The 21714-nt window shown below is 45.9% G+C and overlaps 1 protein-coding gene across 2 annotated transcripts; it reads right to left on the minus strand.

Moving 5' to 3' along the window:
- Positions 1–649: 649 nt before the first annotated feature.
- LOC122373841 lies at positions 650–21357 on the minus strand. 2 transcript variants are annotated; one of them, XM_043352216.1, is made up of 5 exons: positions 21277–21357; positions 2577–2646; positions 2050–2151; positions 1440–1530; positions 650–1235 (listed from the first exon to the last, which is right to left on the minus strand). In XM_043352216.1, the coding sequence occupies exons 1-5, from the start codon at positions 21283–21285 to the stop codon at positions 1016–1018; spliced, it is 492 nt and encodes a 163-aa protein (XP_043208151.1). In that variant the 5' UTR covers positions 21286–21357; the 3' UTR covers positions 650–1015. The 2 variants fall into 2 exon arrangements, with proteins under 2 accessions (XP_043208151.1, XP_043208150.1); XM_043352215.1 differs by having other exon boundaries at positions 650–1238.
- Between the last annotated feature and the right edge of the window lie 357 nt (positions 21358–21714).

Below are 21714 nucleotides of genomic sequence, written 5' to 3' on the forward strand. Positions count from 1 at the left end.
TGATTTTGATGATATCGAAATTTCGAGATAAAAGTTTCATACCATGCGTAATGTGCCTACATAATGTTACTGTCACCAATCGCTGAAGGCCTTAGGGAATCTTTCAGTCGGAGTAGCTATGGTGCGCATCTGAATTTTTTCTTCAGAGATAAAGTCACTTGGCGTAAGCCAATGATAACTTTGAGTGCCCTGGGTCTGTAATTTTTACAGCATATGCAGGAAAGACGCATAAAATGAGCTTCACCTTATCTCAGATGTTTACCGATAGGCGTATGGGAGGGTTGTCCGACCCTCCCCCCCCCCCCCCTACGAGTCCGGCGCGGGTTAAGTATATGTCAATAAAAGTCAAATTCTTTATTTAAAAAAAAAAAACGTTTTTTTTTTTTGCTGATAATCCGCAACATAAAAACGTGTCTCTTTCGACGAATATGATGAGCATGATGACCAAAAGCTATTTCAGCGGCTAGGATAGGCTGGCCGGAGATGCAGTGCAAGTAACGTCAAGTTTTGCCGTTATGTTATGATTTAACCGTCATTACACAGTTTGAACTTGTTTGAACCGAGATCAAACAAGTATCACTGCCCAATTGCATTGTTTTACGCCATAAGCAAACAATTATTATATTGCCAAATGAAAAAATAAAAGGGATGCGCTGCAAATACTATATTTGACGTAACAGGCACATAATTTAACAAGTCAACAAATAACAACAGCATGACATTCACAGCTTAGATGTTAAGGCTGATGTTTCGCCATGCGTTTCGATTGTAGCTGGGCGCTGGGCTGATTTTATTGCAAATCCCCACATCACAAGCGGATGTTATTTTTCTTCAAACACTGAGGGTCCGACCACTCGAGCAGACCTTGCAGACCAGACCAGTAGACCAGCACAGTACCACATCAGCAGACCAGCAGGGCAGGCCCCAGTATTTCGACTGAGCTCGGCGGCTGGACGGCACTCCCAGCTGCAGTGCGTTGCCGCGCGACTGCGCGCCGCTGACAGGCCGACAGGCACTAAGCGGCGCATATACGGAACGACTCGGCAATGGGGATGCCGGCGACGGTGCAGAGCACTGAGACGGACACAGTGGTGCTGCTGTCCGTGGAGGTGGACGTCGTGGTGAAGTCGGTCAGACTGGTGACCAGCCGGGTGGCGAACAGCAGGATCTTCCCCTTGCGCTCGTCAGAGCTGGAAACCATCGACGAGTCCAGCTTGTCGACGGCCTGGTTGGCGCTGCTGTTGGGGACAGAAAATCGGTCAGTAGCGCACGGGCGACACGGCTAACGGTCGGCGGCGCTCCAGGGACGAACGGTAGCTAGAGCGACACTGTCACTGCATCAGCCGGAGAGCTGACAGCTCTCTCATCTAGAGTAAAAGCGCAGTTCACCAGACCGGCCCCGATTGGGCGTCTCCGGGAACTATTGGCGGCTGGCTCACCTGGCTGGCATGTCGTGCGGGTACATGGTGGCGCCGGTGGCGTGGCGCCTCCTCCTGCGGCCGGTACACGCGGTAGCAGCGGGCGGGACGCCTGTAACGAACAGCGCACCGAGGCGTCAGCGAGCGCTGGACAACGCACGACGCAGGACCGGGCACACAGCGCTGAACATTACCGGACATGGCTGGGCATGGCCAGACATTACTGGAAATAGCCGGGCATGGGCGGGTGCGGGGAAAGGAGCGTGGACTCTGCACAATCATAGCGATTCGGTTGTGAAATCATAATCATGTAATCCGGCACGATAGTTAGATATTGTTCGCAGTCTTCAAATCGCCGTCGTCACGGGGTGCGAATTACCGAGCAGGCAGGTCACAGGTGCCGTCAAATGGTGTGGCTTACCGAGCAGGCAGGTCACAGGTCCCGTCAAATGGTGTGGCTTACCGAGCAGGCAGGTCACAGGTCCCGTCAAATGGTGTGGCTTACCGAGCAGGCAGGTCACAGGTGCCGTCACATGGTGCGACTTACCGAGCAGGCAGGTCACAGGTCCCGTCAAATGGTGTGGCTTACCGAGCAGGCAGGTCACAGGCGCCGTCACATGGTGCGACTTACCGAGCAGGCAGGTCAGAGGTGCCGTCACGGTAGTCGTTCGCAGTCGGGAGAGTGTGGTCGTGGATGTAATGATGGCGCCAATCAGTCGCTCCTCCTTGGACTCTGCAGGTGATGTCAGCAAAACTCTGCGTCACATCCCAACGTCACACTACAACGTCACACCAACGTCACACCAACGTCACACCAACGCCATACCAAAGCCGATCATGTCACACACGAAGGAAATCCACCAGCGTCACAGCTGAAGCTCGTGACTTTTATAACGAAAAATGCGTGACATGTCACTTAAACGTGACCATTGCAAAACTTTCTGAGAAGAATTTGTTGATTTCTTCTGAACCACGTCCCATTGATGAAGACTAAGATACTGAAAGTTTCACTTCAAGCGATCAAAAACTATTGCAGAAATACGGGAAAAGGGAAAGTCTCTCCACCCCCACCCCCAGCGGAACGTGTGCATGCTATAGAAGATCAAAGAAGTTTGTATTGAGCCTCATCCCGAAAGGCTACAAGCCGATGGAACTCACCTGCCTCAGAAGTTTCTGATGTGGAAACCAGGGCGACCACCATGGCCATGCACGAGCACAGTGCGAATATCTGAAACAATGGGCACAGCGTGATTGGCACAATCCAGCCATCAACGCCAAACTCAATTTTTTCTGAACCCTTGCCCGTATTGGTGTTTTTCCAGCTGCCGTATAAGGGGGGTCCGTTTGACCAACCCCCCTTGCCATTTCGCCCCTGATCGAGCTAGAGCTTCGCGGAAAAAAAACGAGCGTGTTGCCCGTGACGGGAGGAAGCCGATGATACCTAATTCTAAGGCCCTAGGTCATTGGTTGACCTTCCAGGTCAGGTCAATGACCCAAAAATCGGGGAAAATTGGGCCCTGTTAGAAAGTCGTAAATTGTGGCTGCTATGGGGTTTTCGGGGTGCTGATCACGAATATCATGCTAGTTTTGATCAGAGATGATGTCTTCATGCATTTAGACCAGGTCGGGTCAGGTCAAATAGTAGGGGTCCTGCCGGGTATTCGTAGTAGGTGTCAACCGCCTCTGACAGCTTCGTAACATGTTACGAAGGCACCAAAGCTACTTCGTAAACGTTCATATGGTTGCTAAATTCGAATTCAGCTCGAAAAACTAGCCTATAAACATGTAAAACTCGAAAAAGTGAACCGAGGTCACCAAAGGCCAATGACCTGACTTGGCCTTTAGATGACCTTGACACCCATCCTAATGCATGGAGGCAACATCATATCACATGTTTGAGCGTTTGAAACCACGAAAAGACTGCAAAAGCGCAGCTAATGCGAGCCGACATGTGTCGAATCGCGATTCCGGCCAAACATGGTCTCGAAAAGTAGGTCACAGGTTAACCCGCGCCCCACTGGGGTCTGCGTATAACACGCCCTACTGGGGGGGGGCTATTTATAGCCCCCCCCCCCACCTCCTAACTCTGAAACTACTGGGCCGATTGTCAAAATTCAAACGGCGTCTGATAGCCCCGGAAAAACTGTCAAGCGAAACCTAATTTCATTGACATCGAGGTCACCGATGACGTCACAGGTCAGGTCAAAGTAAAAATTATTAGCATTTTTACTTGTTCACGTTTTGGGCTCTAGCCGCCGTCTTACAAGTTAGATCAGGCTCATTTTTGGTTCACAAACTCGTGAACAGATGCTCTAGATACCCTGAGAGTACCAAACTTGTACTTTGATTTTCAGGTCAAGGTCAGGTCATCACAGGTCACGAAAATATTATATCATGCGTCGGTCACGTGACACATGTTTTATGGTCCATTTAGGCCAAAGATTTCGAATTTGATGTCGTCTGTGTCATTCGAGGTCATTTTGAGTCGAATTTAGCTTAGGTCAGGTCACTTTCAGGTCAAAAAAGGTCAAATTTTGAAGTTATAATTTTTCAACAGAAAAGGTGTCTATTGGATGCAGTTTGAGCTCAGAAACACGATGGTGCTATCTATATTGGCGTATCATGTCAAATACGTGGTGAAAAATTGATTTGAATAATTAATAATTGTGATTTTTTTTGCAATAATGCGTATAACCTGGCCATTTTTGAAGATATTTAGCTAAAACTGGCTAGAGATAGTCATAATAACGCGTTCTATCACATATATTCCGTTTTTTTTTCGAAAAGTCAAAAATATTTTTAAAAAATGTTAAAATGTAAATTTTGAATTTTATTATAATTTTTTCTCAAAATTTTCAAAATTTCGAAACTCCGAGATGGCAGTTTGATAGCGCAGTCTATTCTAAGTCCTCTCATGCAAAGAAATTGGATCTAGCTTAAAAACTGAGCCCTTGGGAACGATTGCCGTGGTTCAATGTTTTGCGTCGAAATCGGCCGAACATGACGTCACTCTGACGCCATTTCCGGCCGACCTATGGTAGCTACGAAGTTCAAATTTTGACACAAGGTGTCAAATTGATGTAGCCGAAGGTACTGAAAGTTTGGCGTCGATACGTTAAGCGGTTTGGAAGTTATTGCAGAAAAACGGTAGAGGGGGGGGGGGGCTATAAATAGCCCCCCTCCCCCAGTGGGGCGCGGGTTAAAGGTCATTTGGGTCAAGGTCATGAAATTTTCAGGGTAGGTGTAAAATTGATTAACGCGAGGGTACTGAAAATTTCGTCGCGATTGCCCGCTTTTTACGCGAGTTATTCGAGAAAAAAAAAAAACGAAAAACCGTTCGCCCCCCCCTATACGGGCGAGGGTTAACCCTTGCCCTGGCAGGGCATTTTTCATAACGCAGTGTGGCAGGGCGGGGGTTGTGACCTCCCCCCCACCCCTCCCGCAATTGGCTCCTATGACACCTAGAAACACCAAATTTGGTAGGTAGGTGGCCCCCCGGAGTTCTAGCCCCTGTGCAAATTTGGTTGCTCTAGGTCAATATTTTGGGGGGGTTTTAGGGGGTATAAGTGTAAAAAATTCGTTAAAACAGGTCAAACGTTTTTTCGCTTATAACCTTTAACCCGCGCCCCGTTGGGCTCTGCCGAGCAACGCGCCCGGTTGGGGGGGGGGGGCCATTTTGGCCCCCCCCCCTAAGATCTCGAGAACCACGCAACATAGCGACAAGCGGTAAACGGCGTTGGATAGACCCAACGGGGAACTACCTTGTGACCCAATTTTATTGACCAAGGTCAAACCGATGACGTCACAGGTCAGGTCAAAGGTCCAATTTTCACCGTTTACAGGCACTTCAAGAAATGCGTTGTAAAATCGAGTAAAATGCATTTGTGAAAAGCGATAATGTGAACACATATATATTGCACAAACCGGTTTCGATATCACTTCATCAGTGTGCAAATATATAAATAAAACACTCAAAATACAAAACGGAGACGAAATAGGTACAGCACGTACAGCAGAGCAAATTAATTTCAAATACATTCATGTGACCTCATGTGATTGAGATCCCAAGACGCTTCCGCACCAAAAGAACGGCTAAACTTTTTCCCAATCGTATGTCACCAGCTTTGGAATTTACACACAAACAAGATTCAATGAGGGACGATTCAATCGTTTTTCTATCGGACCTACTTAACCTATCTCGTATGATCTCAGTGCGATCCCAATCAGGTAGACTACCACACTTTTCGGCATGTTTCACCATTGCATTGTTAATATTGTGGTTCCTAAAATCTCTCTTGTGCTCCATTAACCTGTTCTTAAGCCCTCTCGACGTTTCACCGAAATAAGGTTGTGTACACCCCTTGCACGGTATTTTATACACTAAACTTGTTTCACTACGGTCACACTTTTTCTTTTTTGCTACAACCTGACCAATCTTCTCCCCAGCCTTTTCCACAATCTGAATATCGGAGCACTTCAACATCTTTGATAATGCTTCACAATTCTGTGACCTGGGTACAACAACTATGGCGTTCTTTGTCTTTCCGTTTGTTTCGTTTCCCGTCCTATTCTTGATCCTTTTTGCCTTATTATAGCATTCAATTATAAATGCCCTGGGGGTAAAAACGTCAGTGATATGATCACATTCTTCCTTCAGATTTTCGGGACTACATATTCTCATCGCTCTGAGGAAGAATCCAATCACTACCCCCGATTTCGTTCTCCTGCTATGAGCTGAAAAGAAATGAATATAGTCCTCTTTGTTTGTGATTTTCCTATACACTTTGTATCTGATGCCGCTGGGCGTCCTCTCAATATGGACATCTAAGAAAGGTAAAGTATTGTTAGTTTCTTTTTCTAATGTAAACTGGATCCTCCTTTCCACAGCGTTCAGCTCAGCTAACTTTTCACTAAGATCAAGATTGTCTGGCACAACTAACAGGATGTCATCAACATACCTATACCAAACAACATCACCTCCCATGACGTTAAAATAATGGTCGGTCTCCATCATCTCCATGTATAGACATGCCGCCACTGGGCTTAATGGGGACCCCATGGCCAGACCGTGTATCTGTTGAAATTCTTCCCCGTTGAAAGAGAAAACCTGAAAGTCTAAACACAGTTGCACAACCTGAATAAAGTGACTCTTAGTGACGGGGAAGTTTTCATCTGGGATGTTTTGAATAGCCTTCTTAATAGCAATGATCGCCTTTTCTACAGGGACACTGGTGAATAGCGCCTTAACGTCAAAACTAGCAAATTTCTTGCCACTCAAGTCTAGCTCACTTAGACGACTTAGCAAATCACCGGAATTCTTTAAATGAGAATCACTAACCGTTCCAAGTAACTGAGTTAGCGGTCTAGCTAGGACCTTTGCCAGGCGATGCGGAGCGCTTCCGATACCCGATGTAATCGGTCGCATTGGGATTCCGGGCTTGTGTACTTTAGGCAGTCCTCTCATCCTCGGGGCCACTGGTGCTTCCTCGAGAAGATGTTGTAGCTGTTTTCCCTTTGCCGAGCTTCGGAGTATCTTGCGGGCCTTTTTGTTGAACTCGACACTTTGACATCTGATCGTTCCAGTCACTATTTGTGACTAAATAGTGACTGGAACGATCAGATGTCAAAGTGTCGAGTTCAACAAAAAGGCCCGCAAGATACTCCGAAGCTCGGCAAAGGGAAAACAGCTACAACATCTTCTCGAGGAAGCACCAGTGGCCCCGAGGATGAGAGGACTGCCTAAAGTACACAAGCCCGGAATCCCAATGCGACCGATTACATCGGGTATCGGAAGCGCTCCGCATCGCCTGGCAAAGGTCCTAGCTAGACCGCTAACTCAGTTACTTGGAACGGTTAGTGATTCTCATTTAAAGAATTCCGGTGATTTGCTAAGTCGTCTAAGTGAGCTAGACTTGAGTGGCAAGAAATTTGCTAGTTTTGACGTTAAGGCGCTATTCACCAGTGTCCCTGTAGAAAAGGCGATCATTGCTATTAAGAAGGCTATTCAAAACATCCCAGATGAAAACTTCCCCGTCACTAAGAGTCACTTTATTCAGCTTGTGCAACTGTGTTTAGACTTTCAGGTTTTCTCTTTCAACGGGGAAGAATTTCAACAGATACACGGTCTGGCCATGGGGTCCCCATTAAGCCCAGTGGCGGCATGTCTATACATGGAGATGATGGAGACCGACCATTATTTTAACGTCATGGGAGGTGATGTTGTTTGGTATAGGTATGTTGATGACATCCTGTTAGTTGTGCCAGACAATCTTGATCTTAGTGAAAAGTTAGCTGAGCTGAACGCTGTGGAAAGGAGGATCCAGTTTACATTAGAAAAAGAAACTAACAATACTTTACCTTTCTTAGATGTCCATATTGAGAGGACGCCCAGCGGCATCAGATACAAAGTGTATAGGAAAATCACAAACAAAGAGGACTATATTCATTTCTTTTCAGCTCATAGCAGGAGAACGAAATCGGGGGTAGTGATTGGATTCTTCCTCAGAGCGATGAGAATATGTAGTCCCGAAAATCTGAAGGAAGAATGTGATCATATCACTGACGTTTTTACCCCCAGGGCATTTATAATTGAATGCTATAATAAGGCAAAAAGGATCAAGAATAGGACGGGAAACGAAACAAACGGAAAGACAAAGAACGCCATAGTTGTTGTACCCAGGTCACAGAATTGTGAAGCATTATCAAAGATGTTGAAGTGCTCCGATATTCAGATTGTGGAAAAGGCTGGGGAGAAGATTGGTCAGGTTGTAGCAAAAAAGAAAAAGTGTGACCGTAGTGAAACAAGTTTAGTGTATAAAATACCGTGCAAGGGGTGTACACAACCTTATTTCGGTGAAACGTCGAGAGGGCTTAAGAACAGGTTAATGGAGCACAAGAGAGATTTTAGGAACCACAATATTAACAATGCAATGGTGAAACATGCCGAAAAGTGTGGTAGTCTACCTGATTGGGATCGCACTGAGATCATACGAGATAGGTTAAGTAGGTCCGATAGAAAAACGATTGAATCGTCCCTCATTGAATCTTGTTTGTGTGTAAATTCCAAAGCTGGTGACATACGATTGGGAAAAAGTTTAGCCGTTCTTTTGGTGCGGAAGCGTCTTGGGATCTCAATCACATGAGGTCACATGAATGTATTTGAAATTAATTTGCTCTGCTGTACGTGCTGTACCTATTTCGTCTCCGTTTTGTATTTTGAGTGTTTTATTTATATATTTGCACACTGATGAAGTGATATCGAAACCGGTTTGTGCAATATACCGGGTGGCCCAAAAAAAAGTTCCGAACTTTGGAGGCCTACATCTCAAATTCGAGTGCAAATAACGAGCCAAAATTTTCATCAAGGTTGCGTCACTTCTTTGCGCATTGGTATGCCAAATTATAACACTGTAACATCATTTTCAAGCCAGCAATCTTATGTTGAATTAAGTAAGACGTTTTTGCTTTTTTTGCCGATGTTGAACGGCAGTAATGATTGGCTTAGACGTACCATGTTAGAAAAAAAGAATGGAAAAATAGAACAGGTGAATGAAACCAGCACGTGTGTTGTTATTTCAAATATTTTTGTCCCACTTATGTGCCAAATATCCAAATACTGAGCCAAACTAGTGTTAATGGATGCCATTTGTTTTAACAAGTCCTATTTCGAGCAGGAGTGGCACGGTGCATGGGTTACTGCTGATCGCCCTCCCTTCAAGATCAAACAGTAAATCGACCGAATAAGGAAAAAAGCTAGAGGGAATGTGTCACCCTGAGGCCTGAACCATCAATGAGACTAGTTGCCAGTAGCAGTCATGGCTGCAGGCCGTGGTGCCGAGATGGAAGTGGCCCGTTCACTCACATTTTTTAGTAAACATCTGGGCAAAAAAGTAATTTTTACATGTCATGCTAGAAACACCAACCATTCAAAAAGTAATTGACCGAATAACATAAAAATCATACCATTTACTGAAAATGTATGCCGCATTGACTATTGGAAGTTGTAATGTTGTATCGTTATCGCTTTCTGAGAAATATTGATTTAAAGTTGGGAACGTTTTTTCTGGGCCACCCGGTATATGTGTTCACATTATCGCTTTTCACAAACGTCAAACTGTCATACCACATAAAATGCATTTCATTGAAAATCATCGATGGGGAAATGTTCTTCAAACACATATTTTGCTATTTGAGGTCACTGATACCAGGTCAGGTCACAGAGGTCAGGTCACGGGGGGTCACAATATGAAAGTGTCGTGTGATACATGTTTTATGGTCCATTTTACATGACAAATGCGATTATATGGGTCAGGCAGCCTTTGGGGCCAGCTTAGATCACGTTTTGGTCAAGGTCAGGTCAAGGTCAGGTCAAGGTCAGGTCAAATTAGGTCAAATTTCAAAGTTAGTATTTTTGCATAAAATGGGTATCGAATCGATGCAGCTCGTCACGGGGAGTTCAATGGTGGTCTTTGTTTTGCCGTACGTGGTCTAGAATTGCTAAAAATTGAGTTCAAAAATTTGACGTCATCATTTTTGAACAGTTTTTTCGCTATAACTTGGCCAAAAAACAAGATATCGATCTGAAATTTGGTATGTATATAGAAGAGCGCTGGGACTATCACATATATTCCGGTTTTTTCGAAATTCGGAAAAATTTTGTATTTTTTCAAAGTTTTTCTAAAAAAAATCAATTTTTTGATTTTTTTTGGTCAAAAACCAAAAATTTTGAAAATCCGAGATAGCAGTTTTGTAGCGCTGCTTTTTGTCTACTAGACCATATAAAGAACTTTGAAATTGCTTGATAACTGTAGATTTGGTGAGCGTTTCAAGATTGCATGTTTTTTGCTCATTTTTGCTCGAACATGACCTCAGTTTGACCTCAATAACTCCTGACCTAAGGTGACCTAAGACTTGAAATTTGGTGTGAAGGTGTCAAATTGATGCCCGGGAAGGTACTGAAAATTTGGCGGCGCTGCGCGCCGCCGTTTTCTTGCTATTCAGGAAAAACCACAGGGGGGGGCCAAAATGGCCCCCCCCCCAACGGGGCGAGGGTTAATCTAAATAAGAGAGAGCAAAACCAAAAGCACCAGTGAACCCAGCACGTAAAGTTCCTGTTGGAGATAGAGCTTAGCGGTAAGACCAAAAAGATTCTTTGGGAAGAGACGAATCCAATGATACCCAGTTTTACCTTCTCAGGTCAGTCATTGACCTTCCAGGTCAGGTCAAACTAAAAAATGTTGCTGTTTTGGGTCACCGTTGGATATCAAGTGCGCTGCTTATCATATACCGATGACGATGCCGTTTTCTGGTGCCAAGCCAGCTAGAACCTTTTTGCCACACTACCCGACCAGGTTTTTGCTGCTGAGGTCATTTCAGGTAAAGTTAGGTCAAGGTCAATTATATGTGTTTGTATGTCTGTGTGTGTCTGTGTGTATACTGATGCGTGCACCGATTGTTTATGTGTCCATATTACATGAAATCATGATCTGAGAAGGTTTTACCCAAAATGCAGTCAAAAAACTTCACACAAAGTAAATTCCGCTTGCCAAAACGCAATTATCTTAGATGACCTAGGTTGACCTTGACCTTGACCTTGACATCTGTAAATCGTCGAACAACATGTTCCATGATAGGTGGGAGGTGAGACTGGCAAAAAAGGCCGAAATCAAGGTGTCAAAAGCTCACAAGGCCCATAGCCAACGCAAGATGTTGAGAATTGGCCATTTGGGTCATGACATGACCTGAAAAACAAGGTCATATCTCCGAAACCAAAAATCACAGAAACTTAAAATTTTCAGTGGACATCAAGAAAGGATAGAGGAGCAGCTATACCAAAAATCAGCCCTGACCTGACCCAAGGTCACGCGGACCTGAAATTTTAAGATTGTACCTATGTAAACAGGCTGCCCCATAGGCTGTGCCAAATTTGGCGGCGTTGTGCGCCTCCGTTTTTATACGTTATATTTGAAAAACCTTAGGGGGGTCGCATCGACCCCCCCTCCCTACCATGGCGAGATATAAAGTGATGGTTCAGTGAACAGATTTGTATAGGCGAGCTGGCCTTGCGCGCGAGCGAGTCAAGCTGAGATATGAGGAAAATATGAGTTACAGCACGAGGTGTAAACAATGTTCTACTAACAGTAACTGCACAGTGCACAATAACTTGTGCGATGGCGATGAAACTTGACCCCAAGGTGGGCAGCAACCGGTCAATAAACGAGAAAGACGCAAACTAACAGCGACGAGCTAGCGAGCGCAAGAGTGAGCACTGCACGTGCGCAAGCACAATGTGAAAGACTTCAAAGTTCAAACTGTGACATGTGCTAAGCAGCTCCTGGCAATCCATTGCAGTGTACCAAATTTGAACGCATTCGGTCCAGTCATTCTTGAGATGATGGAAGCTGCACGTGAACCTCAGCACGGTCCAAAAATGTTGCGACTTTGCGACACCCTCAGTGCAAGGGACTCTTTTGCAAATAAACTAAACTTATAGGACGGAGCAGCCTTGTAAATAGCCTCTCACTGAGCAATCTCGAGTTTTTCGTCGCGCTTAGGTCGAACTTGGGTCGTTTACATACACTCAACATTATATTTGTAAATAAATGGGACACTATGAAAACTGCTATTTTGGCGGCAAAAATGACCCAAAGCTAACATAGGCACGTAACTAATCATGACTCCATACACTCTACCGAGGTAGGCAATATTGAATTTTTATCCTACACCTTTCGTTTAATTATAAATGACTAAGGGCATATGATGTTTTTATCACCAACCCCGGCTTTCATTCAGTAAGCCATGGCCGGAATAGCGCCTTGTAACGAAACACACGCTCGATTTTTAGGAACTTTATTTCACCTATAGGTGGAATGGTACAGGGTTTGCATTGGCCGTGGAGCATGTAGAAAAAAGCCAGCGAGGGCTTACAGCACAGATATATAGGGTGCGTCAAAAGTCTTGATACCCTCCGTTTATCCTATATAACTTGGAATATTTCCTATATGCTCCCAAATATATATTGCGTTGCTGGGAACGTGCTTGCGTTCCTGCACCCTTCCCTGATACGAAGGTTAGCTGAACAGCTGATCTTGACCCAGAGGATGACCAGCCTGGGTCATTGTTTACCCAGTGATCAGCGCATGAGCCACGGCCTAGACGTGAGGGTAAAAAAAAATTCAGGTTAGAGGTGCGTAGTCGCGCTATTAGCATGCTATAGGTTGCCAGCTCACAGAGGGACGTTGCCTGACCCTTTGGAGCCCCAGTTCTCCTCATCAAGCGCTGGTGAAAGAAGTTTAAGAGGAAGGAGAGCGTCGCATGTATACCAGAATTAGGCCGGCACTTTGCATTTCAACCGTCGCCATAATCGTCATGGAGAAAGCACCCGAATATTCCAAGCACTCTGCGAAAAAGCTGGCAAAAAGGCCAACTCAAAAGGATCATCCGGTGTCTGGGACGATTTTCCTTCGATACTGGATGGTCAAATTTCTACTGAAGGCCCATAAGGCTGATGCAGAACCAAAATTAGCAGGAAATCAGTGATTCCAGACTCCAGAGCATTAAATTTTGCAAGAAAGATAAGAACAGTGCAAGCAATGCATTGAGTAGAAACAAGTAATGCTTAGCGACGAGTCTCCATTTTACCTGTTTTAGCAATTAAACGTTTGGTTTGAAAACATGGCAAAGGTCCCGGAAGACTAACGTGAAATTCTGGCTTCAAATGATGGCATAGCGCAGGATTTCCTTCCTATCAGAGCCTGGGCTAGCTTGACGTGATTCCGCTGAAAATGGTGGTCAATGCTGAATTGCTGACTGCTATAAACATATTACATAATATCCTAAAAAAAGGCTGTCTGCCTGCCATCAACAGGACGGCCACCGTGGGCTGCGTTCTTCAGCGGCGCATGGTGCCACACAGGTCGGACAGCATTTTCATGGAAGACAATCCTCCTGCTCATTGGTCTGTCATATCTCATAGGTGGTGCTAGGAGCATCTTTCCAATATCTGGGCGAAAGACACAACTACAAGGCTAGGGAACAGCCCTGGTCTAAATCCAATCGAATTGCTCTTGAGATTTGTGCAGCAGGAGCTTGGCCAGACAAAACCTCCCTGCGACCCAGGACAGCACGAAAGGGCGGTCAAGAGCCCTATATAGGGCTCAAGGCCCTATATAGGGGTATATATGGCCTTGGTCAAGAGGACGTGAGCAAATATCAGCCCTTAGACTTTGCAGAAACTTTAAGGCCAGCATACCTGTTCGTGTCTTACACTGTGTCCAGCTTCATGGGTAGTGTTAAATGTAGTGTATTTACCGGTAAAATGAATCTGTTGCATTATTTTTGCTGGATGGAGCGGAAGGGGCGGGCGAATATCGTCTCCCTTAACCCGCGCCCCACTGGGCTCTGCGTGTAATGAATCTGTTGCATTATTTTTGCTGGATGGAGTGGAAGGGGCGGGCGAATATCGTCTCCCTTAACCCGCGGCCCACTGGGGTCTGCGTGTAACACGCCCTACTGGGGGGGGGACTCTTTATAGCCCCCCTCCTAACTCCGTAACTACTGGGCCGATCGTCAAAATTCAAACGGCGTCTGATAGCCCCAGAAAAACTGTCGAACGAACCTTAAGTTCATTGACCTCAAGATCACCGATGGCGTCACAGATCAGGTCAAAGTAAAAATTATTAGCCTTTTGGCTTGTTCACATTTTGGCCTCTGGCCACCGTCTTACAAGTCAGATCAGGCTCATTTTTGGTTTAAACACTCGTGAGCAAATGCTCTAGATACCCTGAGGGTACCAAACTTATACTTTGATTTTCAGGTCAGTGTCAGGTCATCACAGGTCACGGAAATATTATATCATGCGTCGGTCACGTGACACATGTTTTGTGGTCTATTTAGGCCATAGATTTCGAATTTGATGTCGTCTGTGTCATTCGAGGTCATTTTGAGTCGAATTTAGCCTAGGTCAGGTCACTTTCAGGTCAAACAAGGTCAAATTTTGAAGTTAATTTTTTTTTAACAAAACGGGTGTCTATTGGATGCAGTTTGAGTTCAGAAACACGATGGTGCTGTTTTTATTGGGGTACGATGTCCAATACGTACTGAAAAATTGGTTTGAAAAATAAATAATTGTGAATTTTTTGCAATAATGCGTATAACTTGGCCATTTTTGAAGATATTTAGGTAAAACTTGCTAACGTTAGTCATAAGTATGCGTTCTATCACATATATTCCAGTGTTTCGAAAAGTCAAAAACTTTTTGAATAAAAATATAAAAACATAAATTTTGAATTTTATTATATAAAAATTTCGAAATTTTCAAAATTTTGAAAACTCGAGATAGCAGTTTGATAGCGCAGTCTATTTTGAGTCCTATCATGCAAAGAAATTCGATCTAGCTTAAAATCTTAGCTCTTGGGAGCGATTGCCGTGGTTCAATGTTTTGCGTCGAAATCGGCCGAACATGACGTCACTGTGACGTCATTTTCGGCCGACCTATGGTAACTACGAAGTTCATATTTTGATACAAGGTGTCAACTTGATGCAGCCGAAGGTACTGAAAGTTTGGCGTTGATACGTCAAGCGGTTTGGAAGTTATTGCAGAAAAACGGGAGGGGGGCTATGAATAGACACCCCCCCCCCCCCAGTGGGGCGCGGGTTTTAAATTCTCAGTTCCCATGGAAACTGAAAAAAAACGAAATTTGGAGGGTGGGTAGGGGCGGACGGAGCTCTATTGTGTGTCCCAGGTCAATATCTTCAAAGTCGAATGAGGTCAAACGGGGTCAAATTTGCCATATGAGGGACTATTGTGTGCTTACACGCCCATAACTCCAAAAGGAACGGGCCAATTTTCTTGTTTCTTTCACTATGCAACAGCACATGCATTGTTGAACATATATTGAGGATCTTTAGTCTCTAGCTAATCCAACCATAAAAATGGCAATTAGAAAGAGTAAGATGTGTTAAGATCTGTTTGGTGAAGCGTGGATCAGCCGACGCAGGAAGCGTTTCACAATTTTGTGTTTACGTCCTCGTGACTCCAAAAGTTACCGGCCGATTTTCGTATTTCTTCGACCACCTATTGCTGTGTATTTCTTAGTCTTCACAGATATGTTGACGCGAATCGATTATTAGCAGCGGTAAGCAGCGCACTGCAAAGACGGGACCGTCCGGCGCCGGCACAGTCAGACGGCGAGCATCGGCCGGCGCCGGCCGCCGTGCCGCCGCTCCGGCGGAATACTCCAATTTACATCGATGTTACTAGAAATTGCTTTTATACTTGACAGTTGCCTTGTCATACCAGTTAAACGCCTTTTGGGCGAAGAACGAGCGAGCGAGATAGTGAGCCCTGCACATGCGGAAGGGCGAGAGGGTACTTCGTACGGGTTTGTGCAAAGCACCCTTCTAACCGTTCGCTAGCGGTGTGCCAAATTTGAACGCAATCGGCCCAGCCGTTCCTGAGATCTGAAAGCGGCATTCTGCACGTGCGCACGTGCAAACGGGGTCCAAAATGACTTTTGCACGGCACCCTACTAACCGGTCCCCAATCGTGTACTAAATTTGAGAGCAATCGGTCCAGCCGTTCTCGAGATCTGGAAACGCCCCCACGTGCGCACGTGCAGTAGCACCCTAACCGCAACTCGTGGGAATGCATGGCCTGGTGGGTGCCTACCTGTATGCCAAGTTTCAACGAAATCGCCCCAGTAATTACCGAGTTACTGAAATGGGAACAAATTTGGCACCTCTTCTTTTTGTATTTTGCACGTGCAGTGGGGGTCACTCACATAGATCATGAGTATCCGACCTTTGGTAGAAGGGATGCAGCTACCCTATAAAAATCACCGCAAGACAATCGCTCAAGCCGCTGCTGAGATATGGGCCTCTCAAAATCATTACTTTTGCAAAACTGCTTGAACACCCTTGACTTTTCACGTGGCACGTGCCACGGCGGTCACTGAGATATATCAAAAGTAGTCAATTACGGGGTAGAAGGGATGGGGCTACCCAGCAAAAAAGACCGCAGGCCAATCGGTCCAGCGGTTGCTAAGATAAAAGCCTCTCAAAAGCGTTACAGGCCGGGCCGGGCCGGGCCGGGCCGGGCCGCTCATACTGAGATTTTTCCGTTATACTGAAAAGACTTCGCTTCGCTCGCTGCGCTCGCTCGCTCGTAAGTCATCACACATTGTCATCGATTAACACGAGCACCGACGGGGGGGGGGCGGATATCCGCCCCCTGAGGTTTTTCGCGAATAGCGGGAAAACCGCGGCGCGTAGCGCCGCTAGATTTGGTAGGACTATTCACTTATCAATTTTACACATGATGTGCAAGTTTGAACCTCCTAACTTTTAAGGTCAGGTCACCAGGTCACTTTGAATGACCCAACCTCAAGTCACTTTTTTGCAACTTTGTCACCGTGCCAGAGCTACAGTAGATGTCGGAGCCCTTTGAAAGTCGCAGAATGTTATGAGGTCATTAGTAGCTACAATTTGTATATCTCGGAATTTTGATATCGGTGACCTAAGGTCAGGTCAATTTCTCGACCTCCCCATTATAAGTCAATGGGGGAAAAATCAACTCCCTGTCTTTACCACTAAAACGGGTCAGAATGGCACCATATACCATACATGACTTCATATACGATCAACCTTCACTACTTTGAGGTCTGTTTTGCTGTTGAACAGCTGTAAGGTCATGTGACGTCATCAAAGGTCACCAGCGGTTTTTTTGCCAATAACTCCGTACAGGAAGAAGATACAGCCGCGCGGATGGTCTCATTGTGATCAGCTCGTCAAGACGCATCGAATGATATGCATGATGACCTCGAGGTCACGTGACCTGAGGTCAACCTTTGACCTTAACCTTTCGAGGTCAACATATATATCATTCAATGCGGATTGACGAGAGGATCACGATGATGACCTTAGTTTGTTCCTATCTTGTTTAATTCGAAAGTTATTCGAGAAAAACTCTCTCCATATCTAGCGCCGCCATTTTGACTTTTTTGACCCCTGTGACGTCATCTTTGACCTGACCTGAAAATGACCTTAGTAAAAATTGTAGACCTTGTCCGTGCGTATCCGACGCCGTTTACCGCTTGTCGCTATCTTGCTTTGTTCTCGAGATCTCAGGGGGGCGGTCATCTCCCCGTCAGTACGAAGTTGGCGCTGACCCCCGTCGGTGCGCGGGTTAAAACCGTGAAATAAATTCATTACTTAAAGATATTTGTTATCAAAAAGCTTATACGTGGTGGATTTGGTGAGAATTGGGTACATTCGCCAGGTAGCCCGTCGTGAAAACGGATTTTCACAATTTGAATTTTGACGTTAATAGAATTAATACGGCGTGAGATGTTTGCGAAAAACAGGAAGGGTGGCTGGAATTCGCCCCCCCCCCCTCTCTCTCTTCCCTGCGCGTGCTTTTTTCAACACCTTCATCAATAGAAAATGCGGCGCTGTTTTTCTGTGCTTTGTCATTACAAGCAAAATATCTATGTCATTAGGTTCGTAGCGAGTCAATGAACTAGCTCCACTTGACCAGATGCTGTAACTTGAATGATCATTTATTCAACTTAACCCGCGCCCTGCTGGGGGGGGGGGGTGTTTGAACACCCCCCCCCCCTCCCCTTGTGGTTTTTCGCGAATCCGCCGTTTTTGGTACACCTTATCATACATCAATTCTACACATGTTATGAAAATTTCAGACCATGGTCATGCAAGGTCAGGTCACCAGGTCACTTGAAGTGACCTCACCTCATAAAAAGTTTCAATGTCTGTCATAGCTACACCGAGTGACCGATCGCTTTGAAACTTTCAGCGATTGCTAAGAGCAATATCATGTACAAAATGTATATCTCAGAATTTTGATATCGATGACCTAAGGTCAGGTCAATTTTGCGACCTCCCCATTATAAGTCAATGGGAGAAAACTGAAATGCGCCTCTTTTGGACGAAATACATTATAAACACTCCCAAACACTGAATTACAAGTAGTTTAGACACACTGAACATAAAAATGGTGTCCGTGACCCCTGTTTATGCCCTGAGGTCATCTTAGGTCACGAATGGTATCTAACAGTTTTTCGCAAATAACTTTTGATAGAGGCATGCTAGAGCGATGAAAACGCCTTAGATGTGTTCAGCTCGACGATACGGATCGACTGATATGCAACATGACCCTTTCCGGTCAGGTCATGACCTTGACCTGAGGTCAAATTTTCAAGTTGACCTTTCAAGGTCAAGTTATTACGAGCGAGCGAGCGCAGCGAGCGAAGTGAGTCTTTTCAATATAACGGAAAAATCTCAGTATGAGCGGCCCGGCCCGGCCCGGCCCGGCCTGTAACGCTTTTGAGAGGCTTATATCTCAGCAACCGCTGGACCGATTGGCCTGCGGTCTTTTTTGTTGGGTAGCCCCATCCCTTCTGCCCCGTAATTGACTACTTTTGATACATCTCAGTGACCGTCGTGGCACGTGCCACGTGAAAAGTCAAGGGTGTTCAAGCTGTTTTGCAAAAGTAGTGATTTTGAGAGGCTCATATCTCAGCAGCCGCTGGGGCGATTGACTTGCGGTATATTTTGTAGGGTTGCAGCATCCCTTCTACACAAAATAGGATACTCTCGATGTATGTGGGTCACCCCCAGTGCACGTGCAAAATACAACAATAAGAGGTGCCAAATTTGTTCCCATTTCAGTAACTCGGTAATTACTGGGGCGATTTCGCTGAAACCTGGCATACAGGTAGGCACCCACCAGGCAATGCTTTCCCATGTGTTGCGGTTAGGGTGCTACTGCACGTGCGCACGTGCAGGGGGCGTTTCCAGATCTCGAGAACGGCTGGGCCGATTGCGCTCAAATTTGGTTACGGTTGGGGACCAGTTAGTAGGGTGCCGTGCAAAAGTCATTTTGGACCCCGTTTGCACGTGCGCACGTGCAGAATGCCGCTTCCAGATCTCAGGAACGGCTGGGCCGATTGCGTTCAAATTTGGCACACCGCTAGCGACCGGTTAGAAGGGTGCTTTGCACAAGCCCGTTGGAAGCACCCTCTCGCCCTTCCGCACGTGCAGGGCTCACTATCTCGCTGGCTCGTTCTTCGCCCAAAAGGCGTTTTACTGGTAGTTCATTCGATGCGTCTTGACGAGAGGAACACGATGCCGTAAAAGTAAGCTCGTACAAGGCTTGGGTCAAAAGTTATTGCAGAAAAACTGTTTCCGAAAAAAATCGGCTATTTTTGCAGTTTTTGTCCCCTGCAGGCAAAACCGTTAACGTTAGGTCAAATCTGAGAGAATTACCCAGAAAGGGAGTTAATAGGGCTATCGAATGCGCTTTTCCGCGGCGCTGTAGCTCTATTGGTTCCCGAGTTATGCGTTGGCTTCTTAGAAATTGTCGACATTCGACCTGGAAATCGGCAAAATTTTGCCTTCAATGACCTCTGGTGACCTGACCTTTGACCTGACCAGAAAATTGACTGAGGTGATTTCCTCATTATTTTTGACGCTCTTTCGAACGCCGCCTTCCGCGTATCGCTACGTGGCCCAGGAGCCGAGTTAGAAGGGGGTGTTCAAACACCCCCCCCCCCCCCCACCCCAGCAGTGCGTGGAAATCCAGGACCCCCAGCCGGGCGCGGGTTAAAAGTTATTTAAGTATTTATTTTGTATTAAGACACAAAACGTTTTTGGTTGAATTGTTTCATTATGGTAAAATCAAAATTTCAAATACGACGCAATTGGAAGTTTTTTTAATACCATTAAGGAAATATGTCAATTTCTTCAAAAAGTTTTTTTTTTTTGCTACAGTTTCATGATTACGGAGCGAGCGAAGCGAGCGTAGTCTTTCCTTAGATTAACGGAAATTTCTGAGTATGAGCGGCCGGCCGGCCGGCCGGCCGGCCGTGCGGACGCTTTTGCGAGGCTTATATCTCAGCAACCACTTGACCGATTTACATGCGGTAATTTTTGTAGGGTAGCTTCATTCCTTCTACCAAGTATTGGACTATTCCCGTCGTCCCGATGCATGTGGGTGACCCCTTATGCACGTGCCACGTGCAAAACGAAGAGGTGTCAGTTTTGTAATTGTTGCAATATCTCGGTAACTACTTGGCCGATTGCGCTGAAAGTTGGCATGTAGGTAGGCACCCACTAGGCACTGCATATTCATGCGCCAGAGTTGCGGTGCTGCTGCACGTGCGCACGTGCAGGGGTCGTTTCCAGATCTCGAGAACGGCTGGACCGATTGCGCTCAAATTTGGTACACAGTTAGGGACCGGTTAGTAGGGTGCCATGCACAAGTCAGTTGGAACCCATTTTGCACGTGCGCACGTGCAGGGTGTCGCTCCCAGATCTCGAGAACGGCTGGGCCGATTGTGCTCAAATTTGGCACATCGCTAGAGACCGGTTAGTAGGGTGCCGTGCATAAGTCAGGTGGAGGTACCCCCTCGAAATTTCGCACGTGCATGGCTCACCCTCTCGCTCGCTCTGTTAGTCGCCCCAAAAGGCTTTATACTGGTTTTTATGCTTACAATGATCAGAAAAAAAAATATTATTTTACAAAAGGAATTTAAATGTTTTTAAATAGGAATACTTATTTTCCATCCTTGGTAGAGGCTAAATAGTGTTATAGTTGAGTATGTTAAGTTAAATAGATAATTATCGTTTAATAGTTAAATAGTTAAAAGTGATATATTTCCTTTTAGACAAGTACCTAACCTACCTACCTAAGCCCTAATGACCCATCAATAATTCACAATTGCTAAGGCCGTTGTAAAACAGGTCACCGTTGAAGATTTATTTTCAGCAACACCTCTATTTTCAAGCACTGATAGCCGACAGAGCAGGCGCTGGCCGAAGCAGACGTGTTTTGAACTCTCACCTGCTTCATGTTGGCGCACTGTGCGGCGGGACGAGCGCGTGCTGAGGGCGGCGGCGACCGGCGAGCGACTGCCGCGCCGACCCGTCGACACGGATGCCGAGACGGAGCGCTCCTGGGCACATCAGGAAGGCCGCCGGTGCCGCCGCCGGCAGCGACGAGCACCGACCGACCAACGCGACGGACGTCAGCGCTGTATGCATAGTGAACTGAACGAATTATGTAAACTCGGCAGGTCTTGGCCACAGGCCCCAAGAATACAGCAGCCCCAAGAATTACTGCACGAAATTTTTTTACGAATATTTTCATATCTTCACCTCATAGCAGTCATAGCATAGCAGTCACGATTCTAGACACACCATGCCCCAGTTCATCTAAAATAGCTATCGAATCAATGACGGTCTCCTTGAGATGGATGCCAAAAACATGTTCAGAACGTAA

Source organism: Amphibalanus amphitrite, unplaced genomic scaffold, assembly GCF_019059575.1.
Source record: "Amphibalanus amphitrite isolate SeventyFive unplaced genomic scaffold, NRLGWU_Aamphi_draft 001560F_arrow, whole genome shotgun sequence".
Classification (NCBI taxonomy): Eukaryota; Metazoa; Arthropoda; class Thecostraca; order Balanomorpha; family Balanidae; genus Amphibalanus; species Amphibalanus amphitrite.